The 19,941-nt window shown below is 39.2% G+C and overlaps 1 protein-coding gene across 1 annotated transcript in view; it reads right to left on the bottom strand.

Annotated features, from left to right (window-relative positions):
• NFATC3 (nuclear factor of activated T cells 3) overlaps positions 1 to 19,941 on the bottom strand; it is a 134,363-nt gene that overhangs the window by 87,070 nt on the left and 27,352 nt on the right. Inside the window, 1 exon segment of the mRNA XM_082676080.1 lies at positions 1,489 to 2,623. Coding sequence (XP_082532206.1) covers positions 1,489 to 2,623 — 1,135 coding nt within the window.

The following is a 19,941-nucleotide window of genomic DNA, read 5'->3' as shown; positions in this document are numbered from 1 at the left end:
CCTAGAATGATTTGTATTAGAAAGTAATATCTTCTTAATGATTGGTGAAATGGGACTTTAAAAGTCTCTTCTACCTTTGAAATGCTATCATGCCTACAGTAAATTCCTAAATCATTTCATTACTTCCTTGAATGTCCTCAGCCTAGCTTTACCAGCTACTCTGAAGATCAAAGGTATTAATTTTTATTAGTCTGAAGCAACAACTCAACTTCATCAACTCTCAGCGAGTTTCTGCACTTGTTCAAGCAAACCCCTAAAAAGATTAAGATAATTTTCAGATGCAAAGTGATGGGCTCAAAGGAATCTTCAATACCATAATTCCACATTATATTTTTCTAAAGATCTAGATCCAGAAATAAACATTCATACCAACAAAAAAAACATTTTTAAAAAAAAGTAAACAGACCCAACTCCATGTGGGGATTTAATACATGGTAAGTTGTCTTTTCTAATCAATTATAGACTAGATTGATTCTATAAATGGCATTGTGGTAACTGATAAGCCACTTAGAAAATAAAGTCATTACAATAGTCTTCACTCCAGTCCTTAGCCGGACTCACGATTCAAAAAAAAAAAAAACTATATATATATATATATATATATATAAAATTTATAAATACAAATACTACATGTTATGTACATATATTATAAAAATTATACATAAAAATTTTGTTAGAAACTTGTGAGAGTTAGATTTTTTTATTTGTAGTTACTTTAGAGTGGGGTAGGCTTTCAAATATAACATAAAATCCAAAAGCCGTGAAGGAAAAGACAAACCTGAATATATAAAATTTAAAAATTCCTCTACAACAACAAAAAAATCACAAACTTATGAAGTAAAAAGACAAAAAAAAAATTATGGGAAAAACCACTTGCTACAAATATAAAAAGCAAATTTCACTTGTATATTGAGTTCTTAAAAATATAAAAAGCCTATTCCCAAGTGGTTTTTTTTTTTTTTGCGGTACGTGGGCCTCTCACTGCTGTGGCCTCTCCCGCGGCGGAGCACAGGCTCCGGACGCGCAGGCTCAGCGGCCATGGCTCATGGGGCCAGCCACTCCGCGGCATGTGGGATCCTCCCGGACCGGGGCACGAACCCGTGTCCCCTGCATCGGCAGGCGGACTCCCAACCACTGCGCCACCAGGGAAGCCCCCCAAGTGGTTTTATTAGTAATTTAATTTATACTATAATCAATCTTTTACAAGAAGCTTTTGTGGATAAGAAAATTCCTTCTAGGGATTCTTAAATGTAATTAATTTGCTATTATCTGCAATTCATTATACACTTTGAAAATTATAACTTTAGCCTATCTAAAGACACTTTTAAGACTAAAAGGAAAATAAATGTGGACTTTGTCTGCAAGAAATTGAAGAAAAAAAAAGGAGGAAGAAAAACGGTCAAATAATTCTATATAGATAATGTAGTTACATGCCACCAGTAACACATAAACATGAAAAATGACCATCATCTATTTCCATCAACTCACCGAAATATAGGGGTGTGACCAGGCTTTGGTTTGCTCCAGGTAAAGGGTGAAGGAACTGAAAGAAATTGGTCACCAGATGAATCTTTCTTTAAAGGATACTGAGATCCAAGGCCATCATCTATTGAAGTTTCCCGGGATGGTGAAAGATTCCCTTGGTCATCTGAACAGAGCTCTAATTTTCCTGGTAGTACGGTAGCTTGATCTTCAGAAGTCTTCCTTGTTTTCAGAGGAATATCAGTCTCTACACAGTACTGAAATGGAAAAAGTGCAGGGCCAAGGCCTGATCCACCCTGGACAGAAGCATTGAGCCAGGTATCTTCTGTTACACTTCCCCTGGGGGAGTGACCAGGAGAAGGAACAGGTGAGTGATGAGGCGAAAGGGACCCAGCATAACAAACCTCAGCACTAGAGTGCCGCCGTTTCCCACAAGGGGAAGTAGGCCTTGATGAGGGTCCTGAGGCTGGCCTGGGGCTCAGCCAATTCTCATCAGTGACACTAGATCTAGGAGAGTGGCAAGGAGATTGCCTAGGTGACAAGGAGTGTCCAAGTCCATACTGTTGATTCCAGGACTCTTCTCCAGGGCAGCCTCCTGGGGAGCCACCAGGAGAAGTCAGAGGGGATCCGAGAGTAAATCGGGCAGCAGCTTCATTCAACTCCGAATCCACATCATCATAAATATGTGAAAGAGATTCACAAGAAGACGCATCTGAGAACCAGCTCCTAGAAGAGATGCTGCTGGCAGGACTAGGACTAAGGGAAGACTCCCGGTAGGATGGCTCAAGAGGAAGATAGAGATGATCTCTAGAAGGCCTTTCCAAATATTCCCTTTCTGGGTCATTTATGTGTAGGTCATCTTCATGAGTATCAATTTCTTGATGACAGTTAGGAGAGATGGATGTAATTTGAATACTTGGGCACTCAAAGGGTTTGGGACCACCTAATGGGCTGTATTTAGATTCAGGAATTTCACAAGTTCCTTCATAGTTTTTGTGACCTTGGAGCTGAAACGATGATGACAAAACAGAAGAGTGAGACGGTAATCCATGATGTGGTAAGCAAAGTGGTGAGTTTAAAGTAGATGGAGGTGGATCTACATTAAAGATGTAAATGGATGCACAATCATCTGGCTCAAGATCTATGGGGGTTGGGGGGAGCAAAAAAGAAAAAAATTAACAAAACAAGAAATTAGAAATCTTAGATGTATAAATTACTAGATGAGAACGTAAATAATAATAATCTTGAGAGGAAGAAAGTGGGAAATAAAATGTACATTAGCTCCACTGAAGAGTGGTGTATGTGTGTGTGTGTTTTAATGCATCTGATTATTTCTGCAGATATACATAATTATCACATATTTAATTTTTTCTCTTTTTCTGTATTTCCGTATTTTCTAAAATAAGAATCTGAAAACAATAAATGCTTTTATAAAAGAAATAATCATATCCATAATTCTAAAAAATACTCACAGAATTATGTAATGATATGATCATATAAATTCAGCCTCCTCTGGGGTCTGCAGGTTAAAATGGAGTAAAGGATAAAGCAGAGTCTTTGAAAGGTTTTTAATTATAATTATACACACTAGTTTATTAATGCAAAGTATTACAGACTGATATTCAGGAGACCTAGACACTAGCCTACCTCTGCCATTAGTTGTGAGCTTAGTCACATATTTTAACCTCTCCAAGGCCTCAGTTTCCTTGCAATAAAATTCAAGAAATGTTTATGATGAACAGAAAGAGTTCTTCCGTTCACAGTCACACCATCAAGAATTCATATCTTTGGTCATGGCAAACCAGGTTACAAAAGACACATGACCCCACTGGATCCTTCACCTCAACTAGAAAATAACTCAACAGGGCTTTTAACTATTGATTAATTGTTAAAGTAATCCTCATAAAGGCAGAACTTTTAAAATGTACCCCTTGCTAGAGTATTTAACACTAAACAAGTCCTGCCAAATTACCTACTGAGAGCACCTGCAGCAATAAGGGTATTTTTGCAACTTCACTTTTAGGGAGGAGCGATTATTTTCCATTTTCACAGAGGCAGAAGTAGTACTAACCCCTCATACAAGGTGTTGGTTGAACACCTTCACTTTTTCCAGAGATCATCACTGGGAAACCAAAGACAAAACTGTTCATAGATACAACAAAGAGAAGCACAAATCTGTAGCCTCTTCTCAAAAGTACTCAAGTAGATCACATTATTTAATTACATAAGTACCAGTGGAAAATAACAAACACATGTCTTTAGACTCTTGGTGTCATCATTAGCCAGCATCCTACAATTTAACTACCTCCATAAGTCCTAGATTTGGGAGCTTTTAAGATGTTCTGTGGTTAGTGAACATACTCAGTAAAGAGTTTTTACATATATTAAAACAACAAAACAAAACCCCCTAGGTTTAAACCCTGGCTCTGCCTTCCCACCACTGTGTGAACATGGACAAGTTACTTAACCTGCCTGAACCTCAGTTTTCTGAGGCACTTTTTTCTGTAAAACTGGAAGGCTGTGAGTAGAGTATTACCCGAAATGCATGGGACCATTTTAAGGCAAGCAACCTAACACAATGACTAATATTTAGCAAGAACCCAATACATACCTTATTTTTTTTAATTCTGAAATATTTCCTAATAAATTGAAACACCTTTCTAAGTATACCACTCACTCCACTCTCTCAACCCACTTACTGAATCAAGAGAAGAAGGAAATCAGAACTCCAAAGAAGAAAACCCATCTGTGACTTAGATAAAAAGCTGAAGGGGGCTTCCCTGGTGGCGCAGTGGAATCCGCCTGCCAATGCAGGGGACACGGGTTCAAGCCCTGGTCCGGGAAATTCCCACATGCCGCGGAGCAACTAAGCCTGTGCGCCACAGCTACTGAGCCTGCGCTCTAGAGAGCCCATGAGCCACAACTACTGAGCCCGCATGCCGCAACTACTGAAGCCCGCCTGCCTGGAGCCCGTGCTCCACAAGAGAAACCACCGCAATGAGAAGCCCGCGTACTGCAACGAAGAGTAGCTCCCGCTCGCTGCAACTAGAGAAAGCCCACGCGCAGCAACGAAGACCCCAAGACAGCCAAAAATAAAAACAAATGAATAAATTTATTGAAAAAAAAGGAAAAAAAAGCTGAAGGGAAAAGCTATTAAAAATAAACAACAAGGACTTCACTGGTGGCACAGTGGTTAAGAATCTGTCTGTCAGTGCAGGGGACACAGGTTCGAGCCCTGGTCCAGGAAGATCCCACATGCCATGGAGCAACCAAGCCTGTGAGCCACAACTACCAAGCCTGCGTACTGCAACTACTGAAGCCCGCACGCCTAGAGCCCGTGCTCCGCAACAAGAGAAGCCATCGCAATGAGAAGCCCATGCACCACAGTGAAGAGTAGAAAGCCCGTGGGCAGCAAAGAAGACCCAACACAGCCAAAAATACATAAATAAATAAATTTATTTAAAAAATAAACAACAAAATGAAGAGGTCTGGGGGAAAATGGAGAGTGACTGCTAATGGGTATTGGGTTTCTTTCTGGGGTGATGAAAATGTTGCAACAGTGACTGTGGTAATGGTTGCACTATTCTGTGAATAAACTAAAAACCACTAAATTATAAACTCTAAATGGGTGAATTGTATGGTATGTAAATTATATCTCAATAAAGCTGTAATAAATATATAATGAACATATATGTATATTTTTCACAATTAAAAGTATTTTTTAAAAGTTAAAAAATTTGTTTCTTATCTGACTATAAGAAAACATCAAAGAAATTGTAAACAAGTGCTATCACCTCACATTTAACATTTTCATGTATGTCCTGGTCTACATGGGTATATATTTTATACAGTTGTGACCATAACAGTTTTGGGTTTTTTAAAAACCTTTTATTAAAGGATAAGGTACATACACAAAAGTACACATATCGTAAGTATATAGTTTGGGTAAGCTGTCACAAACCTACACACCCTGTAATAGCTCCCTTTAAAAAAAAGAACACAGGAGGAGGGATAAATTAGGAGTTTGGGATTAGTAGATACAAACTACTATATAAAAATATAAACAACAAGGTCCTACTGTATGGCACAGGAAGTTATAGTCAATATCCTGTAATAAACTATAATGGAAAAGAATCTGAAAAAGAATATATATATATACACACACACACACACATACATATCTGAATCCCTTTGCTGTACACCAGAAACTAATACAACACTGTAAATCAACTATACTTCAAAAAAAAAAAAAGAACATCTCAGAAGTCCCCCTTTGGCTGCCTTCCAAGTTATTACCTCTCCCAAAAAAGTAAACACTATATTGACTTCTAACAGTCTAGATTTGTTTTGCCTATTTAACATACAACTTGGTCTTTCAATTTTTTCATATTATATTGGGCTTTATAAAGTTTCTAAACAATTTTCAAGGCCATATAAAATGTCAAGTCAATGATCATAGTTATTTCCTACTTTTTACTCTTATAAATAATGTAGCATTGAACATCTCTATACCTATAGCTTTTTATCTTCTTTTGAAGTAGTCTTCAAGGATAAATTAAGGGCAGAGTTACTAGATGACAGGGTACACACATTTTTAGCACTCCTACTACATAAGAGACATTTGTTTCAGAAGACTTGTTTTAATTTGCAACATTGGAGGGACATAAGACAGTTTCTTCAACCAAGATGTTATTTTAAAATTTAGTGTAATTTAGGACTAAAATGGTTCTGTATGAAATATGTTTGTAGGCTGCAAGGAACAGAAAACTGAACTCAAAGTAGCTGAGGGGGAGGGGCAGTATTTTTCATCCAACAATAACACCAGGTCCAAAGGTAGAACATCCCCAGTGTAGGTGTTATTTCTTCAGTTCAACAAAGTCATTAACCAGTTTCTTTCTGTATTCCCATTTTGCCATTTCGCAGGTGCTAACTTTGTCCTATTCACTTTTCAACCATATATGTGTATTTTGCCCTAAAACCACAAGCAATGTGATCATTCATTTAATAAATATTTTTTGAGTAGCTACTATATAGCAGGCATGTTGTAGACATTGAAAACATGAGTAAGCTTTACATATGAGTAAAGTCCCCATCCTCTTAGAACTTATATTCTAGTAAAATGTCAGGTGGTGATATTTGCTATAAGGAAAAATAAAATAAAGTAAGGAGAATGGAGTAGGGAAAAGGGGAAGTTAATTTAGATAGGTCAGAAAAGGGCTCTTTCTCCAATGTTTGAGGAGATACCAAAAGGATATGAGGAATGAGCTATACAGAGATCTAGGGGAAGAATATTGTGGGTATAGGAAATAGTGAGTGCAAAAGGCCTGAGAACGGAGTATTTTTGGAGTTTATGAGAAAAAGCAAGAAGGCCAGTGGGAATAGAGTGAGGAGATAAAATGATAAGGGCTTGGTGGGGGGTGGGGCCACTGGCTACTCAAGTAAGGCCTCATAAACCAGTAGAATGACTGGTTTTTATTACGAGATGAGAAACCACTGGAGGGTAGTAAGCAAAGCAGTGTCATGATTTGATATATATATACATATATATAATCTGATATACATTTAAGAGACTTGTTATAAGCCAGGTGCCAAATAATGGAACATAAGGACCCAGGAGGTGGTGGGTTGTAAAAGCAGAGGAAACATTAAGAAGTGAGTTTTTTTCTAATTATGGTAGAGCTGTCAGAACTCGTTGATGAATTAAATGGGAGAAAGAGGGGACTCAAAGATGACACCAAGGTTTTGGGCCTGAACTATTACAAGAACAGTACTTCTAATTACTGAAATGAAGGAGAAAATGAGAAAGAGTTGAGAGATATGAAATAAAAAAACTTCACTTTGTACATATTAAATGTGAGATTCCAATAAACTTTCCAAGTAGAGATATCAAGTACATAGTTACATTAAAAAATCTCAGCCTGGGCTTCCCTGGTGGCGCAGTGGTTGAGAGTCCGCCTGCTGAAGCAGGGGACATGGGTTCGTGCCCCGGTCCGGGAAGATCCCACATGCCGCAGAGCAGCTGGGCCCGTGAGCCATGGCCGCTGAGCCTGCGCATCCGGAGCCTGTGCTCTGCAACGGGAGAGGCCACAACAGTAAGAGGCCCGCGTACCGCAAAAAAAAAAAAAAAAAAGTCTCAGCCTGGGGACTTCCCTGGCAGTCCAGTGGTTAAAACTCCACACTCCCAATGCAGGAGGCACAGGTTCGATCCCTGGCTGGGAGCTAAGATCCTGCATGCCGCATGGCACGGCCTAAAAAAAAAAAAAGTCTCAGCCTGGCCATGTAAACTTGGGAGTCTTATGAATGCATAGATAATATTTGAAGCCATAAGACCACAAGAGATGACTAGGGAGTGAGCTTAGATAGAGATAGATATAGAAGAAAGCAGGCCACAGGGAGATCAGCTGGGTGCTTTGCGATGACCTGGAGGGATGGGATAGGGAGGATGGGAGGGAGGCTCAAGAGGGAGGGGATATATGTATGCATATAGCTGATTCACTTTGGTGTACAACAGGAACTAATACAGTATTGTGAAGCAATTATACTCCAATAAAGATCTATTAAAAAAAAGAAGAAAGCAGGCAACTGAGGCATAGAGGATTCCAAACTTTAGCGACAGCGAGACAAAAAAGAATGGATAAGAAAGGAGAAGAGACAGTCAGTGAAATGGAAGAAACAAAAGTGTGGCATACCAGAACCCAAGTGAAGAAAGTGTTCATTCATTCAACTATTTATAATGTGATTAGTATTTTCTAGGAATTGTTCTAGATGCTAGGTATAAATAAGACATGCATGGTCCTTGCCCTCATGGAGTGTACAGTCTCAGAGGAGATCGACAAAAACAAAAATTAAAAATTATAAGTATTACTAAGTGGTGGGAAAGAGACTAAAGAAGGAACCTATTTTAAAGAGAGTACAGGGATGGCCTTTCTGAGAAGGTAGCATAGGAACCAGCAAGCAAAGAAAAGGGAGGTGGGGGTGGAGAGGCATGAGTATAAGAGCTCCAACACAGGGGGAAAGTATAAGCAAACACTGAGTCACATAAGACCTTGGCTTCTTTGAGGAAGCAAAAGGCCAACTATGGCAACAGTTAACAACTGAAGGGGGAAAACTGAAAGAAGCAAAAACCTAGAAGGATCATAGTAAGGAGTTTAAATTTTATTCTAAGGATAATATAAACCATCAAAGTTTTAAAAAGGAAATGCATGATCTCTATTATATTTGAGAATAATTTCATTCAGAAATATATAGCAAATCTGGGATTGACCAGAACAGGAGGGTTTCATTTTTTGGATCAAGAGTTTAAAATGGGGACTTCCCTGGTGGCGCAGTGGTTAAGAATCCGCCTGCCAATGCAGGGGACACGGGTTCGAGCCCTGCTCCGAGAAGATCCCACATGCCACGGAGCAACTAAGCCCGTGTGCCACAACTACTGACCCTGTGCTCTAGAGCCTGTGAACCACAACTACTGAAGCCCACATGCTACAACTACTGAAGCCCGTGCACATAGAGCCTGTGCCCTGCAACAAGAGAAGCCACTGCAATGAGAAGCCCGCGCACTGCAATGAAGAGTAACTCCTGCTCGCCACAACTAGAGAAAGCCCGCGCACAGCAACGAAGACTCAACACAGCCAAAAATAAATAAATAAAAAATAAAATAAATTTATATATATAAAAAAAGTTTAAAATGGCAGATTAAAAAACTCACGCCTGCAGGTGCACAAAAATGGGACTATACTTAATTCCACTAAACTATACACTTATAAATGGTTAAGATGGTAGATTTTATGCTATGTATAGTTTACTAAAATTAAAAAAACAAAAATATAAAAAACTGCTGGCACCTTGGTTCAAAGCAAGACAGCAGCACCCAACTATACAAACTGTCACTGAATTATTCACCACCATACTTCTGTAGTTAAAAAAAAAAATCCAATTTTACTTAGAAATGTACTTGATAGGAACTTCCCTGGTGGTGCAGGGGTTAAGACTCTGCCTGCCAACGCAGGGGACACGGGTTTGAGCCCTGCTCCGGGAATATCCCACATGTCGCAGAGCAACTAAGCCAGTGCACCACAACTACTGAGCCTGAGTTCTAGAGCCTGCGAACCACAACTACTGAGCCCACAACTACTGAAGCCTGCGCACCTAGGGCCCGTGCTCCACAACAGGAGAAGCCACCGCAATGAGAAGCCCATGCGCTGCAACGAAGGATAGCCCCCACTCGCTGCAACTAGAGAAAAGCCCGCACGCAGAAATGAAGACCCAACGCAGCCCAAAATTAATTAATTCATTTTTTAAAAAAAGAAATGTATCTGATGGGCTTCCCTGGTGGCACAGTGGTTGACAGTCCGCCTGCAGATGCAGGGGACACGGATTCGTGCCTCGGTCCGGGAAGATCCCACGTGCCGCGGAGCGGCTAGGCCCGTGAGCCATGGCAGCTGAGCCTGTGCATCCGGAGCCTGTGCTCCGCAACCGGAGAGGCCACAACAATGAGAGCTCCGCGTACCGCAAAAAAAAAAAAAAAAAAAAAAAAAGAAATGTACTTGATAAAGTAGCAAAAATTATCAATGTATTAAACTTCAACCCTTTGAGGGGGGGAAAAGGGTGGGGGAGAAGGGAAGAAAGTCACCCTTGGAAGATATAGTTTCATTAAAATGTAATTATTGTACCAATGCTATTTTGTGTTGAATAATGCTGAAATCCACACCCTTCCCCCAAGTAAACTGTAGATGAAGAAACATTCTATATCAGAATGATGTCTTAAAGCATTGCAGAGATTTGCATGCAAAATTTGGGGGAGTGCTGTTTTATCTTTTTCCTAAATGTCACCACAGTCCAAGCTCTGGAAATGATATGAGCAGCTACTACAATCTCACTATGATAAACAGTCCTACCTCTAGATTTCCAACTCTAGAATTCTCAAATTCATGGTGCTTCAGTAATTTGACCATCTCGAGACATATTTGCCCCCTTCAGCCACCAGGGGGCCCCAGGCAAGCACGCAGTAATCTGGGCAACACAGGTTGCCTACAAATGTATTTGCTTAAACTGTAAAGCAGGGGTTGGTAAAATTTAGCCCACAGGCCAAACCTGGCCTACCACCTGTTTCTGCACAGGCTACAACCTAAGAATGGTTTTAAAATGGTTGGAAAAAATCAAAATAGTACTGTTTAATGACACAAAATAATGTGAAATTCAAATTCTGGTGTCCACAAATGAAGTTTTATTGGAATATAGCCATGCTCATTCATTTATATACAACCTATGGTTACTTTCATGGAACAAAAGTAGAGCTGAGTAGCTGTGAGAGATAATGCTTCCCACTGTTACTTGGTGCACTAACAAACTGCAGTGACACAGTTCTATGTGCATTCTGAGTGCAAAGCATATTGATGTATTGCAACATTTTTTAAAACTTACTGGTACATACCTATCACTAAAAAACAGGAAAGAAAAAAAAGAACAGGAAAGAGAAAAGTGGACTTCAAATTGAATGCCATGCTTTTAAGGCACAGTAGAGTGTGAGTTATCTTCTTATCAAATTAGATGGCAAAGAATTATGTTTATTGTGCAATAACATTATGGCTGTGCTATAAGAATACCTTATACATCAGCATTACCAGTAAGCATTCATCACAATACTCCCAACTAACAGGAAAACAAGAGAAAAAATGAGAAAAAACAGAATACCTTATCACAGCAGGATTTCTTCAGAAGAAGAAAAAATTAAAATGAGGCTGCAACCAAAGAAAGTTTCTGAATGGCTCGTCTGTTAGGCAAGCAAAGAAAGCCACTTACTAATGGTAATTTACTTAAATTGTGTCTGACTGCAGCAACTGAAGAAACTTCAGAGAAAATAAACCAGTAAAGGGCTTCCCTGGTGGCGCAGTGGTAGAGAGTCTGCCTGCCAATGCAGGGGACATGGGTTCGTGCCCCGGTCCGGGAAGATCCCACATGCCGTGGAGCGGCTGGGCCCGTGAGCCATGGCGGCTGAGTCTGCGCGTCCAGAGCCCGTGCTCCGCAACGGGAGAGGCCACAAGAGTGAGAGGCCCGCGTACCAACCAATCAATCAATCAATCAATAAATAAACTAGTAAAGACTATCAGCAAGGATGGTTGGTTGAAAAATTGAGGACACTAGTAGCAACATCAAGAGGCAATTACAAAACAAAAGGTTTCAAGGTTCTCCTTGGCTCCTGCTGTGTAACCAAATGTTACTGATTTTACTTAATTATTATTTACTTGAAGACTCAATGCAGAGTTTAAACTGAAAAATTAGCCTTCTATGAATAGTTTGCATGGAACAACTTCAGGCAAGAATATTTTCAAAGTTGAGAAAATAGTTTAGTACAATCTAAGTGTACTCTGTTAGGATGTGTTATAACTGGTATTGGTAGAAATATGTACGAGAATACTATGAACAACTGCATACCACCAACTTAGACAATCTACAAGAAATGGGCAAATTCTTACAAACACAAAAATTACCAATAATGACTCAGAAGAAACAGAAAATCTCAAGAGACCTATATCAAGTAAAGAGATTGAATGAGTAGCCAAAAAATCTCCCAACAAAAGAAGTCCAGGACAACATGGCTTCTACCAAACATTTAGATAAGAATTAACAGCAATCCTTCTCAAACTCTTCCAAAAAACAGAAGAGTAGAGAACACTTCCTAACATTCTACAAGCCCAGTTTTACCCTGATACCAAAACAAGACAAAAATACCACAAGAAAACTACAAGCCAATACCTCTTATAAATACAGATGCAAAAATTCTCAACAAAATACTAACCAAATCTAATACCACATTATAAGGACCAAATGGAATTTATCCCAGGAATGTAAGGGTGGGTCAACATACAAAAATCAATTACCACATTACCAAAATGAAAGAAAAAACCACACAATCATCTGAATTAACACAGAAAAGGTATCTGACAGAATTCAATACCCTATCATGATGGAAAAAAAAAGAAAACTCAGCAAACTAGGAAAAGAAGGGAAGTCCTTAAAATGATCAAGGGTGTTTATGAAAAACCCACAGCTAACATCATACTTAATGATGAAAAACAGAAGGCTTTCCCCCCTCAAATCAGGAACAAGACAAAGACGCCTGCTTTCACCACTGCTATTCAACATTATACTGGAAACTCCTAGCCAGCAATTAGGCAATAAAAAGAAATAGAAAGGGACTTCCCTGGTGGCGCAGTGGTTGAGAGTCTGCCTGCCGATGCAGGGGACATGGGTTCGTGCCCAGGGCCGGAAAGATCCCACATGCCGCGGAGCGGCTGGGCCCGTGAGCCATGGCCGCTGAGCCTGCGTGTCCAGAGCCTGTGCTCCGCAACGGGAGAGGCCACAACAGTAAGAGGCCCGCGTACCGCAAAGAAAAAAAAAAAAAAGAAATAGCATCCAATTCGGAAAGGAAGAGGTAAAACTATCTCTGTTTGCTGATGACATGATTCTATATATAGAAAATCTCACAGAATCCACAAAACGCAACTAGAGCTAATAAACAAATTCAGGAAAGTTGCAGGATAGAAGATTAACACATGAAATTCAGTTGTGCTTCTATATGCTGCAATGAACAATCGAAAAAGGAAACTAAGAAAATTCTATTTACAATAGCCTCCAAGAGAATATAATACTTAGGAATAAATTTAACGAAAAATACTTGCACACTAAAAACTACAAAATTTTGCTGAAAGAAATTAAAGAAAACCTAAATAAATGGTAAGAGACTTCCCTTGTTCATGAATTGGAAGACTTTAATATTGTTAACACTGCAATACTCCACAAAGCAATATACAGAGTCAATACAATCTCTACCAAAATTTCAGTAGCTTTTTCTGCATAAATGCAAAGACCAATCCTCAAATTTATACATAACTGAAAGGGGCCTAGAACAGCCAAAATAATATTGAAAGTGAAAAACGAAGCAGGAGGACTCATACTTCACAATTCAAAACTTACTACGAAACGACAGTAATCAGAACAGTGTGGTACTGGCACAAGGAAAAACATATAAACTAATGGAACAAACAGAACTGAGAGTCCAGAAATAAACCCAAAACATCTACGGACAATTGATTTTTTTTAATACCATTTTTAAAGGTTACAGTCCATTTACAGTTATTACAAAATATTGGCTATATTCCTCATATTGTATAATACATTCTTGTAGCTTATCTTACACCCAATACTTTTAACCTCCCACTCCTCCATTCCTATACTGCCCCCACCCCTGCCCACTGGTAACCACTAGCCTGTTCTCTATATCTGAGAGTTTGCTTCTTTGTTGTTATATTCACTAGTTTGTTGTATTGGGTTGCCCAAAAAATTCGTTCGGGTGGTTCCATAACATCTTACAGAAAACCCAAACGAACTTTTTGGCCAACCCAATATTTTTTAGATTCCACATGTAAGTGACATCATATAGCATTTGTCTTTCTCTGTCTGACGTATTTCACTTAGCATAATGTATGGCCAACTGATTTTTTTTCCTTTTTTTAAAACTGAAGTATAGTTGATTCAAAATGTTGTTAGTTTCAGGTGTACAGCAAAATGATTCAGTTATACTTATATATATCTATTCTTTTTCAGATTTTTTTCCATTATAGGTTATTACAAGATATTGAATATAGTTCCCTGTTCTATATAGTAGGTTCTTGTTGTTTATCGATTTTTTTACATAGTAGTGTCTATCTGTTAATCCCAAACTCCTAATTTATCCCTCTCCACCCTTTTCCCCTTTAGTAACCATACACTTGTTTTCTATGCCTGTGAGTCTATTTCTGTTTTGTAAATAAGTTGATTTTTATCATTTTATTATAAGTGATATCATATGATACTTGTCTTTCTGTCTTACTACTTCACTTAATATGATAATCTCTAGGTCCATCCATGTTGCTGCAAATAGCATTATTTCATTCTTTTTTATAGCTGAGTACCATTCCATTGTATATGTGTGTGTGTGTATACATGTGTATATATATATATATATATACACATATGGGCCTGTGTTGCTCTGGTGGGCAGAGCAACACCCAGCTCTAACCACCACAGTCCCTCCCACACCACATCTTCTTTATCCACTCATCTGTCGATGGACATTTATGTTGCTTCCATGTCTTGGCTACTGTAAATAGAGTTACTATGAACGCTGCAGTGCATGTATCTTTTTGAATTAGAGTTTTCGTCTTTTCTGTATATATGCCCAGGAGTGAGATTGCTAGATCATATGGTAACTCTATTTTTAATTTTTTAAGGAACCTCCATACTGTTCTCCATAGTGGCTGCACCAATTTACTTTCCCACCAACAGTGTAGGAGGGTTCCCTTTTTTCCACACCCTCTCCAGCATTTATTATTTGTAGACTTTTTGATGATGGCCATTCTAACCAGTGTGAGGTGATACCTCACTGTAGTTTTGATTTGCGTTTCTCTAATAATTAGTGTGTTGAGCATCTGGCCAACTGATTTGTGACAAGGGTGCTAAGACAACTCAATGCAGAAAGAACAGTCCCTTCAACAAATGGTGCTGGGACAACTGAATAACCACATACAAAAGAATGAAGTTTAACCCCACCTCACATCATACACAAAAATTAACTCAAAATGGATCAATGACCTAAATATAAGAGCTAGACCCATAAAACTTTTAGAAGAAAATATAGGTGTATACTTTCATGACCTCAGATTTGACATGTATTCTTAAATTTGACACTAAAAGTATGAGCAACAAAAGAAAAACTAGATGGAATGGACTTCATAAAAATTAAAAACTTTTGTGCTTCAAAAGATACTACTGGAGGAGGAGCCAAGATGGCGGAGTAGAAGGACATGCTCTCACTCCCTCTCATGAGAACACCAGAATCACAACTAGCTGCTGGACAATCATCGACAGGAAGACACTGGAACTCACCATAAAAGATATCCCACATCCAAAGACAAAGGAGAAGCCACAATGAGATGGTAGGAGGGGTGCAATCACAGTAAAATCAAACCCATAACTGCTGGGTGGGTGACTCACAGACTGGAGAACATTTATACCACTGGAGTGAAGGTTCTGAGCCCCACGTCAGGCTTCCCAACCTGGGGGTCCGGCAGCGGGAGGAGGAATTCCTAGACAATCAGACTTTGAAGCCTAGTGGGATTTGACTGCAGGACTTCGACAGGACTGGGGGAAACAGAGACTCCACTCTTGGAGGGCACACACAAAGTAGTGTGTGCATCAGGACTCAGGGGAAGGAGACGTGACCCCAGGGGAGACTGAACCAAACCTACCTGCTAGTGTTGGAGGGTCTCCTGCAGAGGCGGGGGGGTGGCTGTGGCTCACCGTGGGGAAAGGACACTGGAAGCAGAAGTTCTGGGAAGTACTCCTTAGCATGAGCCCTCCCAGAGTCTGTCATTAGTCCCACCAAAGAGCCCAGGTAGGCTCCAGTGTTGGGTTGCCTCAGGCCAAACAACCAACAGGGAGGAAAACCAGCCCCACCCGTCAGCAGTCAAGCAGATTAAAGTTTTACTGAGCTCTGCCCACCAGAGCAACACCCAGCTCTAACCACCACAGTCCCTCCCATCAGTAAACTTGCACAAGCCTCTTAGATAGCCTCATCCACCAGAGGGCAGACAGCAGAAGCAAGAAGAACTACAATCCTGCAGCCTGTGGAACAAAAACCACATTCACAGAAAGATAGACAAGATGAAAAGGCAGAGGGCTATGTACCAGATGAAGGAACAAGATACAACCCGAGAAAAACAACTAAATGAAGTGGAGATAGGCAACCTTCCAGAAAAAGATTTCAGAATAATGATAGTGAAGATGATCCAGAACCTCGGAACAAGAATGGAGGCAAAGATCGAGAAGATGCAAGAAATGTTTAACAAAGACCTAGAAGAATTAAAGAACAAACAAACAGAGATGAACAATACAATAACTGAAATGAAAACTACACTAGAAGGAATCAATAGCAGAATAACTGAGGCAGAAGAACGGATAAGTGACCTGGAAGACAGAATGGTGGAATTCACTGCTGCGGAACAGAATAAAGAAAAAAGAATGAAAAGAAACGAAGACAGCCTAAAAGACCTCTGGGACAACATTAAATGCAACAACATTTGCATTATAGGGGTCCCAGAAGGAGAAGAGAGAAAGGACCAGAGAAAATATTTGAAGAGATTATAGTGGAAAACTTCCCTAACATGGGAAAGGAAATAGCCAACCAAGTCCAGGAAGCACAGAGAGTCTCATACAGGATAAACACAAGGAGAAACACACCAAGACACACAGTAATCAAATTGGCAAAAATTAAAGACAAAGAAATATTTATTGAAAGCAGCAAGGGAGAAACGACAAATAACATAAGGGAACTCCCGTAAGGTTAACAGCTGATTTCTCAGCAGAAACTCTATAAGCCAGAAGGGAATGACATGTTATACTTAAAGTGATGCAAGGGAAGAACCTACAACCAAGATTACTCTACCCAGCAAGGATCGCATTCAGATTTGATGGAGAAATCAAAAGCTTTACAGACAAGCAAAAGATAACAGAATTCAGCACCACCAAAACAGCTCTACAACTAATGCTAAAGGAACTTCTCTAGGTGGGAAACACAAGAGAAGAAAAGGACCTACAAAAAAACCTCAAAATAATTAAGAAAATGGTCATAGGACCATGCATATCGATAATTACCTTAAACGTGAATAGATTAAATGCTCCAACCAAAAGACACAGGTTTGCTGAATGGATACAAAAACAAGACCCATCTATATGCTGTCTACAAGAGACCCACTTCAGACCTAGGGACACATTCAGACTGAAAGTGAGGGGATGGAGAAAGATATTCCATGCAAATGGAAATCAAAAGAAAGCCGGAGTAGCAATACTCATATCAGATAAAATAGACTTTAAAATAAAGAATGTTACAAGAGACAAGGAAGGACACCACATAATGATCAAGGGATTAATCCAAGAAGATATAACAATTACAAATATATATGCACCCAACATAGGAGCACCTCAATACACAAGGCAACTGCTAAAAGCTATAAAAGAGGAAATCGGGGCTTCCCTGGTGGCACAGTGGTTGAGAGTCCGCCTGCCGATGCAGGGGACACGGGTTTGTGCCCCGGTCCGGGAAGACCCCACATGCTGCGGAGCGGCTGGGCCTGTGAGCCATGGCCGCTGAGCCTGCGCGTCCAGAGCCTGTGGTCCGCAATGGGAGAGGCCACAACAGCGAGAGGCCCGCATACAGCAAAAAAAAAAAAGAGGAAATCGACAGTAACACTTTAACACCTCACTTACACCAATGGACAGATCATCCAACATGAAAATAAATAAGGAAACAGAAGCTTTAAATGACACAATAGACCAGATAGATTTCATTGATATTTATAGGACATTCCATCCAGAAACAGCAGATTACACTTCCTTCTCAAGTGCACACGGAACATGCTCCAGGATAGATCACATCTTGGGTCACAAATCAAGCCTCAGTAAATTTAAGAAAATTGAAATCATATCAAGCATCTTTCCTGACCACAACGCTATGAGATTAGAAATGAATTACAGGGAAAAAAACGTAAAAAACACAAACACATGGAGGCTAAACAATATGTTACTAAATAACCAAGAGATCACTGAAGAAATCAAAGAGGAAATCAAAAAATACCTAGAGACAAATTACAATGAAAACACGATGATCCAAAACCTATGGGATGCAGCAAAAGCAGTTCTAAGAGGGAAGTTTATAGCTATACAAACTTACCTAAAGAAGCAAGAAAAATCTCAAATAAACAATCTAACTTTACACCTAAAAGAACTAGAGAAAGAACAAACAAAACCCAAAGTTAGCACAAGGAAAGAAACCATAAAGATCAGAGCAGAAATAAATGAAATAGAAACAAAGAAAACAATAGCAAACATCAATAAAACGAAAAGCTGGTTCTTTGTGTAGATAAACAAAATCGATAAACCATTAGCCAGAATCATCAAGAAAAAGAGGGAGAGGACTCAAATCAATAAAATTAGAAATGAAAAAGGAGAAGTTACAACAGACACTGCAGAAATACAAAGCATCCTAAGAGACTACTACAAGCAACTCTATGCTAATAAAATGGACAACCTGGAAGAAATAGACAAATTCTTAGAAAGGTATAACCTTCCAAGACTGAACCAGGAAGAAATAGAAAATATGAACAAACCAATCACAAGTAATGAAATTGAAACTGTGATGAAAAATCTTCCAACAAACAAAAGTCCAGGACCAGATGGACTCACAGATGAATTCCATCAAACATTTAGAAAAGAGCTAACACTCATCCTTCTCAAACTCTTCCAAAGAACTGCAGTGGAAGGAACACTCCCAAACTCATTCTATGAGGCCACCATCACCCTGCTATCAAAACCAGACAAAGATACTACAAAAAAAGAAAATTATAGACCAATATCACTGATGAATATAGATGCAAAAATCCTCAACAAAATACTAGCAAACAGAATCCAACAACACATTAAAAGGATTATACACCATATCAAGTGGGATTCATCCCAGGCATGCAAGGATTCTGCAATATACGTTAAGCAATCAATGCGATACACCATATTAACAAACTGAAGAATAAAAACCATATGATCATCTCAATAGATGCAGAAAAGTCTTTTGACAAAATTCAACACCCATTTATGATAAAAACTCTCCAGAAAGCAGGCAAAGAGGGCACCTACCTCAACATAATAAAGGCCATATACGACAAACCCACAGCAAACATCATTCTCAATGGTGAAAAACTGAAAGCACTTCCTCTAAAATCAGGAACAAGACAAGGATGTCCACTCTCACCACTATTATTCAACATAGTTTTGGAAGTCCTAGCCATGGCAATCAGAGAAGAAAAAGAAATAAAAGGAATACAGATTGGAAAAGAAGAAGTAAAACTGTCACTGTTTGCAGATGACATGATACTATACATACAGAATCCTAAAGATGCCACCAGAAAACTAGTAGAGCTAATCAATGAATTCGGTAAAGTTGCAGGATACAAAATTAATGCACAGAAATCTCTTGCATTCCTATACACTAATGATGAAAAATCTGAAAGAGAAATTAAGGAAACACTCCCATTTACCACTGCAACAAAAAGAATAAAATACTTAGAAATAAACCTACCTAGGGAGACAAAAGACCTGTATGCAGAAAACTATAAGACACTTATGAAAGAAATTAAAGATGATACCAACAGATGGAGAGATATACCATATTCTTGGATTGGAAGAATCAATATTGTGAAAATGACTATACTACCCAAAGCAATCTACAGATTCAATGCAATCCCTATCAAATTACCAATGGCATTTTTTACGGAACTAGAACAAAAAATCTTAAAATTTGTATGGAGACACAAAAGACCCCAAATAGCCAAAGCAGTATTGAGGGGAAAAACACGGACGGGGAGGAATCAG

This window comes from Grampus griseus (genome assembly GCF_964374135.1).
Source record: "Grampus griseus genome assembly, chromosome: 19".
Lineage (NCBI taxonomy): Eukaryota > Metazoa > Chordata > Mammalia > Artiodactyla > Delphinidae > Grampus > Grampus griseus.
This window is presented reverse-complemented; position numbering and strand designations above follow the sequence as displayed.